Source organism: Rhinolophus ferrumequinum, chromosome 7, assembly GCF_004115265.2.
Source record: "Rhinolophus ferrumequinum isolate MPI-CBG mRhiFer1 chromosome 7, mRhiFer1_v1.p, whole genome shotgun sequence".
Taxonomy (NCBI): Eukaryota; Metazoa; Chordata; class Mammalia; order Chiroptera; family Rhinolophidae; genus Rhinolophus; species Rhinolophus ferrumequinum.
Genome location: NC_046290.1, coordinates 34812947 through 34827009, shown reverse-complemented (window position 1 = coordinate 34827009; position 14063 = coordinate 34812947). Strand labels below are relative to the sequence as shown.

The window sequence follows — 14063 nt, the reverse complement described above, 5'->3', positions numbered from 1 at the left end:
ATAAAAAGAAAACATTTGTATGCTAAAGGAATAGAAAACTTTGTTAATTTGGAGAGATTATAAATAAGTATTCAAGATTATTTTTTCTTTTAAAGTTGTGTTACTTTCTGGGGAAATAACACTAATTCTTTTTTCCCCAGTTACCTGACAAAGCAGGGCCATTAGTACTTTCTCTAGCTCTTACTTAGTGGAATCTTGCTCATTAGGCAGTTACCAGAGAATTAGGTAAGATTTACAAAAACTGTTAAACTAAAAGTAAGACCCAGGATAATTTGAGATCAGTATTTTATGAATCCTGAATATAAATGCAATCATTGCTTTTACTGACAATATAATTTTTTATCCACTGTATTGGCAATAAAAGTAACCTTTTACTTTCACAAACAGTTTTACTTTATTAAGCTTGAATCCAGTACACAAAAGACAATGCTTACTTAAAAAGCTGCAGTTTTAAAAGAAAGTTTAGTGATCATGAAATTATAATGTAAAAATAAATAATGGAATTAGGCTTTTTCGTTATAGAAAAAAACAATGCTTAATCTACTATTCTTACCTTAGGAAACCTAGCAGAGAGCAAATGTTATTTGATAACAGTTACTCCAGTGTATGACAATGGACCAGGAAGCCCCCAGTCTATAAAGGCATACCTTAAACAAGCTCGTAAGTCCAAACTCACTTTCTTTGAAAAATGTTGACCTTTGTATTAAAAAAGACATTTTATTCCTTTTAAATAAGGATATGTCTCATTATGTTCAAATAACTTTATGATAATGAAATTTTACTTAATTCTAATGATTTTCAGTTAGCAAATACCTTTATTCTGTTCCAGCACCTTCCAAAGGACCTACTGTTCGGACAAAAAAAGTGGGGAAAAATGAAGCTGTCTTAGAGTGGGACCAGCTTCCTGTTGATGTTCAGAATGGATTTATCAGAAATTACACAATATTTTATAAAACCAACATTGGAAATGAAACCGGTAAAACTATCAGTTAATAAGAATCAGACTATTTTTTTCTTAAGCTTTCAAATATTAAGTCTCACCTTCTTATACATCTTAGTATATTATCCTCAGAAAAGAGATACCTGAGAATATACCTTATGGTTGCATTCATGATTCTATTAAAGAAATATTATGTTGTGCTTATAAAAGAAGGATATTATATCAGAGTTATGAAAGTTGTTTTCTGGTCAAATATATTTTTATTTCTTTTTAGTACTTTCACAATGTCAAATATATGAAGCAAAAACATTGAATAGTTGAATAAAGCATAATTATTGATTTCTTCCAGCTGTGAATGTGGATTCTTCCCACACAGAATATACGCTGTCCTCTTTAACTAGTGACACTTTGTATATGGTACGAATGGCAGCATACACAGACGAAGGTGGAATGGATGGTCCAGAATTCACTTTTACTACACCAAAGTTTGGTAAGAAATAATGACATTTAGTCTTCCTTTTCTCCTTTTCTTCTTAAAATTTAATCAGACTAAAAATGGACTTAGTTTATATGCTAAAATTTTGTTAAAAGTACATCTTTGGATTCATAGAAATGAAGTGTTCAGAAATTATGACATTTATGTGTTGTTTATCTGGTTTTAATTGTTTTCTTTAAACTATAGAAAATAGTTTTCCTCACCTTTTTTGTTGTTTTCTTTAACTGTTTCTGACTGATTCTACCTATACCCTAATAAATCCCAAAAGAATTTGTGTATCTTTCTATATGGGTTCATTTTATTCCACTGGCAAAACTTGGGTGTGGTCTCTTTCCTTCTTGTTCCTTCCTTTTATAGGCAGGTTACTGGGAAGGCTAGTCTACCCTTGCACACTCTACCTGCATACCTCTAGCTCAGTCTCTTTTTTTAACAAATTTTTTTTATTGGGGAACAGCGTGTTTCTCCAGGTCCCATCACCTCCAAGTCGTTGTCCTTCAGTCTAGTTGTGGAGGGCGCAGCTCAGCTCCGAGTCCAGTAGTCGTTTTCAATCTTCAGTTGCAAGGGGTACAGCCCACCATCCCATGCGGGAATTGAACCGGCAACCTTGTTGTTGAGAGCTCACGCTGAGCCATCCGGCCACCGCTCCAGTAGCTCAGCGGCAGCTCATTGTTTTCAATCTAGTTGTGGAGGGTATAGCTCACCGGCCCATTGGGGAATCGAACCGGCAACCCTGTTATTCAAGGCTCGCGCTCTTAACTAACTGAGCCATCCGGCCGCCCCCTCCAGCTCCGTCTTTAACCTGCTGAAACCAGGCTACCAATTCACCATTCCACTGAAACCTCTCTGATGTCATTTATAGAAGACCTCTTAGTTGTCATAGCCAATGGATGCTTTTTAGTCTTCATATTTTTTTCCTACACTTCTCAGCATTTGACTCTGTTGGCCTCTCCACCCTTGAAACTGCCTTTTCCCTTGGTTCTTCTAACCTTTTTTTTTTTTTTTTTTTTTTGGTATTTCAAATGGCACTCTCTTGAGTCTCTTCCTCTCAGCTACTTCCTTTTTGGTCTGCTTTTCTGTTCTGTTTTTAATGGTTTGTATTCTCCAGAGCCCTGTTCTTGACTCTTATTTTATTATCTGCCAATTCAGTCTGTCTACTCCCTGTCCATGACTTCAGCCATCCTCTCGTTCTTTTCCATATATACTTATCTTTCTTTGTTCCATGCCACAACTATCCAACTCTGGCCTAAGCCAGAAATTTGGATGCAATTTTAGTCAATTTTTAGCTTTTTTTTTTTTTTTGGCTCACATAACCTGAGTATCAAGTCCTGTTGATCATACATTCTAATTATTGCTTGTGCATGCCCTTTCATAATCTCTTTCATTCACCCTAAGCTTCTCATTTTTTTCTGTCTTTCCCAGTGCTTTGCCCTGTGTTAGGTCCTCAGCTTCGTTTGTTTTAGCTTTTCCTTTGGCCTTCCTTAAGCAGATTTAAGCAGCATTCTTTCTTGTTCGTAGTACATTTTGAATCATTCTAGAAATTACCTTATTTTATTACAATTATATTTGTAACCCCCACTGCCAAATACCAACACACTCAGTGATAATTAGCTCCATATTCCTCGTTGGTTAAATGATTGTTAAATGAGAATATGTAAATGGATGAGCAACTACATAAAATAGACAATAAAAGATCCAGAACTTTGCTGTGATGGCCAATAATGAATATAGTTTCTGGGATAAGATTTGTAGTGACCTGTTAATAGAATATATATGTAATAAATATTTGAAATAAAACTTTGTGCCATGATCTTCAGAAAAATAAAAATAACAACCTTTTAAAATATTATCCTGTTTATAAAAGTAATGTTCAATATAGGGAATTCAGACTATATAGTAAAATACAAAGAGGAAGAAAAGTCACTCCTAAATCCCTCCTCCAAGTCATCTCTTAATATAATTTGTATATCCTGGTCTTTTTATGCATACATTTTTTCCAAAATTAGATAATTATCAGTATTACTTCATTATCTGCTTTTTTCACTTGACTTCTCTGTTGTTTTATGGATCTATTACGGCTTCTTCACGTAGCATTGACTTTGCTCGCAAGGACCTTACAGCTTAGTTGAAATATGACATAAGTAAACAAAAAAATGGAGAGTCATTTGGGCCATGTAGACAGTAAATAGACTGGGAGTTTAAAGATATCAGTATGGTGTGGAGTTTCACTTTCAAAGAAGATTTTGTGGAGGAGACTGTACTTGAGTCTTGAAGTTAGGATGTGGAAAGAGGAGGAAGAAGGCATCTTGGAGCAGCATGCGCAAAGGTCCAAGGCATGAAAATAAGCAGAAGTTTAGCAGGAATAAAGGGAAGGTTCTGCCTGAATTTCGGTGTATATGTGAGAACCTTAGCATTCAAGAGTTAATATTTGCCATCCTATAGTTTATTCCTGAGCATTGGTCTGATTTCTTGATTTCTGTTAGGTTTCATAGGATAGAAAGTCACTTACAAAGAGATATGTGTGGTGGAAAGATTAAGTAAATAGCATGTGACTGCAGTGTTACTTGCATACATTTTTCCTGTAAAATACTAATTAAAAGGGGACTGGAGGAGTTAACCAGAAGCAACCATAAGGCAAATTATTAAAAAAATATCTCCAATATAAATTATGCCAATTAGTAATGAGCCCTCCTTTAAATGCAGATAGGGGATTCATGTGGTATTTAGGAATCTTAGGCTTACTGCTTTTTAGATGATAATATTCCTCCTTTGCCATTCCTGTGCCTATTAAGATTCTCCTAAAATTCTTAGCCCTATAGGAGAGATAATCATCTTCTTGAAAATAGTAAATAACTCAAAAATTATCTGAAGTTTGCATTTTTATTCCCTGTAGAAAGTTACATTTGAAGTTCAGTTATTATGATTATTTTACCGCTTTTCCAGTTCTATCCAGTACTCATAAAACTCAAAGATAATTTTTTGCTAATATTCTGCTGAGTGCAGATCATAAATGTAATAAATGGTTAAGTATGAAAGCTCTAACTTACCAGGTAGATTATCCAATAAACTGAACTAATCATCTTATTCCCCCAACCAACATACGTATATGTATTTTATGCTTACTATGGGGCCTGGTTACTGAGTAAAGGCATAAGTGGCTGGGACATGATTTACCAAAGAAAAACAGCCTTTAAGTCTGAAAACGCTATAAAAAGAAATTGGATGGTATTTCATCTTTTTTAATAGTACAGGCATCCCTCAGAAATTGCAGGTTCAGTTCCACCGCAGTCAAGTGAATATCGCAATAAAGGAAGTCCCATGATTTTTTTGGTTTCTCAGTACATATTGAAAGTTATGTTTCTCCTGTAGTCTTTTAAGTGCACAATAGCATGATGCCTAAAGAAACTGCACATATCTTAATCAAAAAAATTTATTGCTAAAAAATGCTAACAGTCATCTGAGTGAGCCTTCAGTGAGTCATAATTTTTTTTGCCGGTGGAGGGTCTTCCAAAAAAAAATGTATCTGCAAAGAGCAATAAAGCGAAGCGCAGTAAAATGAGGTATGCCTGTAATCAGGTTGGGAAGCTGCATTGTTTTTCTGTAGCATATCTGTCAATAGTTACTTTCCTACTTACACCTGTCTTGTTTTTTAATTTAGCTCAAGGAGAGATTGAAGCCATAGTTGTACCTGTTTGCTTAGCATTCCTATTGACAACCCTTTTGGGAGTATTGTTCTGCTTTAATAAACGAGATCTGTAAGTACCCTTATTCATATTTTTGCATTTTTATCCAGCTTTATTGAGCTATAATTTACATGCAGTAAAATTCATACATTTTAAGTGTGCAGTTTGATGAATTTTGTAACTCTATACAGATGTATTACTACCATCACAATCAATATAGAGAACATTTTTATCACCCTAAAAAGTCTCCTCCCTTCTGTTCTGTAGTCTATCCTCTCCCTCAACCCCAGGCAATCGTACCTGCTCTGTGACTGTGCTTTTGTGTATGACATCCTTCCTATAGCATGTTTTTGAGATTCATCCATGTTGCATATACTGATTTTTTTCTTTTTATTGCTGAATAGTATTCTCTAGTATAGATATGTCAAAATTTGTTCCTCCATACATCTGTGTATGGAAGTTCATGTTGTTTGTTTGATTTTGGCTATTATGAATAATGTTGCTATGAACATTCACATACAAATCTTTGTGTGGTCATATGTTATCATTTTTTTTGAGTACCTACTAGTGGGATTGTTGGGTCATATGGTAAGTACATATTTAACTTTATAAGAAACAGTCAAACCGTTTTCAATGTAGCTGTACTATCTTGTATTCTCACCAGCAATGTGAGAGTCTCAGTTGTTCCATATCATCACCAGCCCTTGATACTGTCAGGGCCATTGTTTCTCATGGGTGTGTAGTGCTCTCATTGTGGTTTTAATTTCCATTTCCCTGAGAACTAGTAATGGATCTTTTCATGGGCCTCTTATATATCTTCTTCTTTGGTGTATCTTTTGAAATCCTTTAGTGATTTTTAGATTGAATTGTGTGTCTTGTTAATAATGAGCCGTAAGAGTTCTTATTTATATATGTATTCTGGTTACAAAATTTTTGTCATATATGTGTTTTGCAAATTCTGGTCTGTGGCTTACCTTTTTGTTGTCTTAATTGTGACTTTAGAAAAGGAAAAGTTTTTAATTTTGATGAAGTTCATTTTATCGGGTTTTTTTAATAGTCCTTGTGTTCTATGTCCTGTTTGAGAAATCTTTGCCTAGCCCAGTTGTCACAAATATGTTGTTCTACGTTTTCCTCTAGAAGTTGAATCATTTTAGCACTGTGTCTATGAGCTCTTTAGAATTAATCTTTGTGCATGGCATGAGGTCAGGGTCAAAGTTCATTTTTTCCCATCGATGTCTTGTCATTCAAGCATCATTTATTTTCCTTCCCCTTTTCTCCCTCCCCCCCCCCAACTCCGATTCAAGCTGTTGTTCTCAGTCTAGTTGTGGGGGACACAGCTCCCTGGCCCATGTTGGTATTACCGGTATGAGCATTGCGCTTCCCCACCCCCCAACCCCACCAGCTGAGGCAGTCCGTCGCCGGCTGTTGGTCGACCACGGTGGCTCATGGCAGCTCTCGGAGGCTGCCGTCTACTCATGTTGGCCGCCAGCCACTCATGGCAGCCCAGCTCCAGGTCGAGCCGTTTTTCACCGTCTTAGCTATAGAGGGCGCAGCTCACTGGTCCGTGTGGGAATCGAACCAGCAACCTTGGCGTTAGGCATACAGCGCTCTGACAGCCTGAGCCACTCGGCTGCCCCTCCAGCATCATTTATTGAGAAGACTATCTTTTTTTCAATTGCCTTGATTGTGCTTTGTCACAATCAATTGTCCATATAGGTTTGGATCTATTTATGGGCTCTCAATTTTGTTCCATTGATCTCTATGTCTATTTATGTCAATACTGCTCTTGATTATTATGGCTCTCTAGTAAGTTTTGAGAGCAAGTAGTGGAATTCCTCCAGTATGTTCTTTTTCAAAATTATTTTGGCCAAGTTCTTTGCCTTTTTGCGTAAATTTTAATATCAGTTTACCAATATCATTTTTTTTTAAATCCTGCTAGAATTTTGATTGAGTCTCTAGATTAATTTAGGGGAAAATGCAATCTGAAACAGTTCACATGTTCATAAGTCTTTTGACCCATGAACATAGTAAATCTCTCTACTTATCTGGGTTTTGATTTCCTTTTGCAATGTTTTGTAGTTTCCATTGGAGAGGTCTTGCACATCTTAGTGTTAAACTTATTCCTAAGTTATACTACTGTAAATGGACATAAATTTTTTTTATTTTCTAGCTCGTTGCTAATATGTAGAAGGGCCATTGATTTTTTAAAAATATATTGATCTTGTATACTGAGACCTTGATAAATTCATTTAATAGCTTTTTGGATTCCTTAGGATTTTTTATATACATAATCATGCTGCCTGCATGTAAAGATGGTTGTTCCAATCTTTGTGCTTTAGTTTTTTTTCTTACTATACTGGCTAAGACCTCCAGTGCAGTGTTGAATAGAAGTGGTGAGGGCCAACATCTTTTCATTATTCCTGATTTTAGGGGAGAAAGTATTGTCTTTCACCATTGCATGTGATGTTAGTCGCAAGTTGGAAAAATTCTCTTATATTTATTTCTATTGTGCTGAAAGTTTTTGTCATGAATTGGTGTTGAACATTGTCAGATGCCTTTTCTCCATCTATTCAGGTGATCATGTGATTTTTTTTTTTTTCTTTCTTCCATAAATATGGTAGATTTTATTCATTGATTTTTCAGATGGTAAACCATCCTTGCATTCATTGGAGTTTTCTGGATTCATTGTGTTAATCATTTTTACATCTGTGTTCATGGGTGATACATCATGAGCTCTGTCCTTTTCCGGTGATGTTTTTGTCTAGTTTTGAATCAAGATAATACTGATTAGCTCCATAAAATGGCTTCATGAAATTAATGAGGACATGTTACCTCCTCAATTTTCTGAGAGTTTTTGTGTAGGATTGGTATTACTTCCTCTTAATATTTGATAGAATTCACAAATGAAGCCATCTGGGCCTGAGGTTTTCTTTGTGGGAAGATTTTTAATTAAAAGTTTAATTTCTTTATAAATATAGGGCTGTTGAAGTTATTTTAGTCTAATTTTGGTAATGTGTGTCTTTCAATTAATTCATCCATTGATTAGTTGGTCTGTTCATCTAGGTTGTTAACTTTACTGCTTTTTATATTAGGTCCAGATTTTATACTTGTTCCCACTGGAGAGTCGGTCTGGTAGAATCTTATTACTCATTTTCATTTTTATGTTTGAACTTATTCTCAAAATGACTCACTTCCTATATACTTAAATACACTAATAGATCTCTAACTTTGGGCTACAAATTATAGTAAAGTAAAACATACAGAAGTAAGTTTTTTTTAATGATGAGAATATTCTGTATTAATTGGGTGTTTTCAATATTGTTGGTCTGTCTTTTGAAAAATCAAATTTATTATATTTTATGTGGTACCAGTGTGAAATTTTATTTGTTATCTAGACTCCTTTAGTTGGAAATTGAACATTTTTGCTTTTTTTGTTGGAAAAGGGTGTGCCACAACATTTTGTGACCTGGCTAAAGTTTTTAAGTGGTTTTTATTGCAGAATTTAATTTAAGATATTTTTCTAATTGAACATTGATTACTAGTTTTATCCTTGTTAACAATTTTTCATTTTGACTAGGATTAAGATCCTTAAGCATTTTAAATAGTAGTTTTCTACTGATTACAAGGAAAGTAATTTTTTATTGGCTTTGAGATACAGTAGGTATTGTTTTTTTACTTAATTGGTTTGATTCTTAGATGAACATGTTTAGAAATAGGGACTATTCATTGTTTATTACATGTGGTTGGTTCTACATATGCCATATTTCTTTTCCTCTCCAGAATTAAAAAACACATCTGGCCTAATGTTCCAGATCCTTCAAAGAGTCATATTGCCCAGTGGTCACCTCACACACCTCCTAGGGTAAGACAAAATGTTTCTGACTTGTTTATAATACACATGGCTATTTGTATACATTTGTAGAGTTCAACCAAAAGATAATCAGACTGAATCGAAAAGTAAATGAAAACAAAATAGCGCATAAATGAGAATTTTAATCAAAATTTAAAATAATACCTGTACGTTTTCTAGCTCATTATCATTGTAGCATATTTATTTTGATATTACTAATATCAGTTATTAGTATCTTGATACTACATAATTGAAAACTTAGTGTTAAAAAAAGAAAACAGTGTTAATACTGTTATGTGGTAACTCTGTAAGGCATGCATTTTGGATTGGATATATTAAATTTATAGTCTACCGCATTTTAACACTGATGGTATGATTTGTATGTATTATCTTCTAATCCTTGAATTTTTACATTAACAGACTAAAATGTGTTACATATTATATATTCTATGAAACTTGAGTCATTTGAGTTTGTTTTTTCTTAATGTTTTCTAGTTTTTCTGTCCAGTTAATTCTATGCTACCTTGTCTAAGCATGAAATAAGAACCACTATTCATAGACCATTAGCTTATCAAAATGGCACATTAAGGGTATGATTTAGAATTCTGAGGAAATACAGCCTGATTTATTCATACTACTTAGAATCATTTCACAATCTCTGTGATTCAAGTAGTTGACTGATTTGGTAATATAGATTATCTCTGCACCATTAAAAGTTATTGAGAAGTTTCAGAGATGCATTAGCTCTGTTGGCTTTACCGTTTGGCATATGTATTTCAGAGTTTCTAAATAAACGTATGCCATAGGTAATAATCCATTTTCTCTCTTTCTTAGCATAATTTTAATTCAAAAGATCAAATGTATTCAGATGGCAATTTCACTGACGTAAGTGTTGTGGAAATAGAAGCTAATGACAAAAAGCCTTTTCCAGAAGATCTGAAATCATTGGACCTATTCAAGAAGGAGAAAATTAGTACTGAAGGACACAGCAGTGGCATTGGAGGGTCTTCATGCATGTCATCTTCTAGGCCAAGCATTTCTAGCAGTGATGAAAATGAATCTGCACAAAACACTTCAAGCACTGTCCAGTATTCCACTGTGGTACATAGTGGCTACAGACACCAAGTTCCATCAGTCCAAGTGTTCTCAAGATCTGAATCTACCCAACCCTTGTTGGATTCTGAAGAACGGCCAGAAGAGCTACAGCTGGTAGATAATGTAGATGGCAGTGACGTCATTCTGCCCAGGCAACAGTATTTCAAACAAAACTGCAGTCAACATGAAACCAGTCCAGATGTTTCACAATTTGAAAGGTCAAAGCAAGTTTCATCAGTCAATGATGAAGATTTTGTTAGACTTAAACAGCAGCAGATTTCAGATCATATTTCACAGTCCTATGGATCTGGGCAAATGAAAATGTTTCAGGAAGTTTCTGCAGCAGATGCTTTTGGTCCAGGTACTGAGGGACAAGTCGAGAGATTTGAAACAGTTGGGATGGAGGCTGTGATTGATGAAGGAATGCCAAAAAGTTACTTACCACAGACTGTAAGACGAGGTGGCTACATGCCTCAGTGAAAGACTAGTTCTTGTTAAAATTTCAGCAGTACCTGTAAAGTAAAGCTAAAAATATTTTATCTGTAATTTCAGATAAAAATAATCTTCACTCACTGAAGATGATCATTTGCCCTTAAGGACAAGAATGTACTGTCCTCCCACATGGGCTATTTCTATCCCAGAAAACTTGGGATTCTACTTTAAGCACTACAGAAACTGACTTCCTCCTCTGAATAGCTGAATGACTTTGTGCTGTTTCAGGATGTTTGCACTGAAGAAAAACAGAAAGCTTCTCTGAAATTTATAAACTAAAACGGTTACCTAAAAAACAAAGTGTATTTAAATAATAAGCGGTGATAAACTTAGCACAGCTATACTGATTTTAATGCGTATAGCCATCAAATAAAGTGGCCCTAGGGAAAGATAATATAAAGAATTAGAGGAGCAAGGTCTAGACCTTGCTAATTTATGCTACATCAGCTGACGACAATTTTAAAAGAGGTCCAGGCAGCCTAACTATTATGTATGAGCCTAACTTTTGTTGCCTGACCCCGCCCTCCAAAAAAAAAAAATTGCGCTCATTTGTACTCATACCAACACATAAAATATTAGTTTTCTTTCATTGGTAATGATGCTGCCAGTTACTGGAGAAGAGAAACTCTGGAGTTTTAACTTGGCAAATTAATAAATTTTTGAATATAATCAGTAATCTAAATTTCCAAAAATTTGTTATCATTATTAACAATCTCTTTGAAGGTCCATTTTACAAATTCAGCCAAGTTCCCAGATAAGAGCTAGGAATGAAAGCCAAACTAAAACATTTAAAAAGTTCTTTGCCATTTATAAAGGCTTAAATTGTTAACATTTTTTATATAAACATTAACCCTTCTTGTTAAGAGTTCAGAGAATTTAGTTGATGAAGCACTTTATACAATGTTTTCAGCTTGAAATGTGTTTTAATATGTTTAGTTTTTATTTTTATGTAGGCCAAGATTGAAAATTCTTTTTTCTAGTAGATGTTTGAAGCAAACTAAGTTAGAGGACTTGGGCAGCTTTCACCAAAACAAAACACAATCTCAAAAATCTACATACTGATCTTAGTAAATATCACAGTTACTATTTTAATATCTGCCAGTCTGAGGTAGGTGGAACTTAGTTCTACATTGTGATTTAGGAATATTTTAAACCTCTTCCCACACGTTCTGTTTTTCGGGGAAAGTGAGCCAGTCCTCCAGAGTTTAGTGCTCAACCCACTTTCGCGTTGATGCCTCCTCCCAGCCCCAACATTTGATGAGGAGGTAGGGGCTAAGGGTAGGAGCTGAGTACATAAGAAAAAATTGTCATAAATCATTAGTTGCTGAGTATTGCTATCAAGTAAGTTTGGAGAAACAGGTTTTGTTTTTCTGTCATTTAGGTTACAGAAATCAGGCCAACTTACAATAGTTTGTAGAAGTTAATGAAGAATAAAAGGCTAAGAAAAATTGGTATACATTCACAGTTGAAATAGAATTCTACTCATTATCAGAATTTTGTTCACATTAGACTTTTTGTTACACTTCATCCTTTGTATTCTTGCCTAATACTTTTCAGAGTTCTTACATATGTATGGTCTTTGTGAGACAGAGCAGATGCTTTATTTTTATATATCCAGTAATATTTTAGGTGAGACCAACATGAGATGGATAGAATGACAGAATTAGAAGTATATGAGGAAAATTAGGCACAGAAAGGTCAAGTAGGGACAGAGAGACCCCAGACTCACACTACAGAATAATGGCATCACCACCATTTAAGTTAGGCATCAAAGGCTGGTCCAAAGCTGCATTAGATTTATGTTGTTAAATGTCTCAAGAAATTTATGTTTCATTTCCTCAAAATAAGTAGTCACGTTATTGCAATCATGTTTAGTTGTAAACTTTCTCATAACAAACAGCAGTGATAGAAGAACATTATATTGTGAAGTTTGTACATGGAGGGGGTCAGTTAGAAAATGTGGACTCGTGATATAAGAGAATGAGAATGAAAAGTCATTTAAGAAAGGATATAGTATAAGCACATTTCTCTGTTGAGACTTGAACAGAACATGGTGCTGTGAGTGAATGCCTCCCCACCACACGATCACTTCAGACAAATGGATATGGTTACTGTGCAAAAATCTATTCAGGAAATAAACATAATTTCATCACTAACACGTAATACATATTTTTGCCCCAAAAAAGAAAAGAAATGAATTGTTTTTTAAGTACAAAATAACTTTGCTAAGGCATGTCTTGAATAATCAGTTTTGATGCATGTAAATTTAAATTGTATTTTAGGTGGGCAGAGAAACAAATCCTGGTTTTTTATGTGACATTTAGTCCACCTAAAAGTTAGTGAATTTATCACTCATTAAATCTTTAGTATCCAAAGTGGAGTTTAAAGTAATGCTAGCACATCAGAAAGCCTCTTCACGGACAAACCTAATTCATAGCTTCTGGTACAGTTGCCCTCTTGTAGGACTAAAAAAAATAATAAGCATCTAATGATATGTATTGCTGTTGTAATTGGACTATTAGTCACCAGTGTCTTTGGTATCCTACTCCTATCCCTCATCAAAGCATGATTCTGAATAACTATTGGAAAACTATTCTCAAACCCATTAAAATCAAAATTAAATCTTTTTTTTTTTTTTAAACGTGGATCAGTCATCACTAAGGAACATATCAATGTGTGAGGAGAAGCAGGGGAAAAAGCAAAATCACTCACACATACTGGTTTCCTATCTGTTCTCTACCTAGTTGTTCATTGAATTTCAACCTTATTCCTTGGTAAGAGATTTTACACAATAATTCATCCAGTAACCCTAGCTCAGTGAAGTTAAAGGTCAATTAAGTTGAATTATACTTTTAAAATGTTTGTTTATGATAGGTCCTATTTAAAGTGGAACATCTAAAATAGTTTTATAAAGAGAAATCAAACAAATTTTGGAAGATGTCTTTTCTTTAACCAACACAGTTAACTAGTTAAAATCATAACATAAATGTAGAGGTAGAATAATTATATAGCATTCCCTAAAATATTTCTGTTAACTGGCTTATGTTGACCAAATATAATTCAAGTAGGAGAGCTCTTTCATTTTGTTACACAGACGTACCTCAGAGATATTGCAGGTTAGGTTCTAGACCATGGCAATAAACCAAATAACGCAATAAAGCAAATCACACGAATTCTTGGATTTCCCAGTGTAATTTATGTTTACACTATATTGTAGTCCATTAACTGCAATAGCATTATGTCTAAAAAAAAAATGTACATACCTTAATTTTAAAAATGCTAACCGTCATCTGAGCCTTAAGTGAGTTGTAATCTTTGTGCTAGTGGAGGGTTTTGCCTGGATATTGATGAGATGCAGTATCTGTGAGGCGCCGTAAAGTGAAGCGCAATAAAACGAGGTATGTCTGTATTCCACATTATTCTCCTCTGGTTGAAGAAATTTCTAAACCGTACAGTTCTGTTTTGATAATGTTAAAATGTTAAAATAATAAGCCACATAAAACTTAAAGT

General features: G+C 34.4%; 1 protein-coding gene across 3 annotated transcripts in view; it reads left to right on the top strand.

The window, feature by feature from the left end:
• Positions 1 to 12792, top strand: part of IL6ST (interleukin 6 cytokine family signal transducer) — a 48437-nt gene extending 35645 nt beyond the window's left edge. For all 3 annotated transcript variants that reach the window (XM_033110204.1, XM_033110205.1, XM_033110206.1), the window contains 6 exons: positions 559 to 660; positions 830 to 976; positions 1290 to 1430; positions 5092 to 5188; positions 8897 to 8978; positions 9801 to 12792. In XM_033110204.1, the coding sequence (XP_032966095.1) occupies positions 559 to 660; positions 830 to 976; positions 1290 to 1430; positions 5092 to 5188; positions 8897 to 8978; positions 9801 to 10541 (1310 nt within the window). In that variant the 3' untranslated portion in view covers positions 10542 to 12792. The remainder of the gene's footprint in view (positions 1 to 558; positions 661 to 829; positions 977 to 1289; positions 1431 to 5091; positions 5189 to 8896; positions 8979 to 9800) is intronic.
• The last annotated feature ends 1271 nt before the right edge of the window (positions 12793 to 14063 follow it).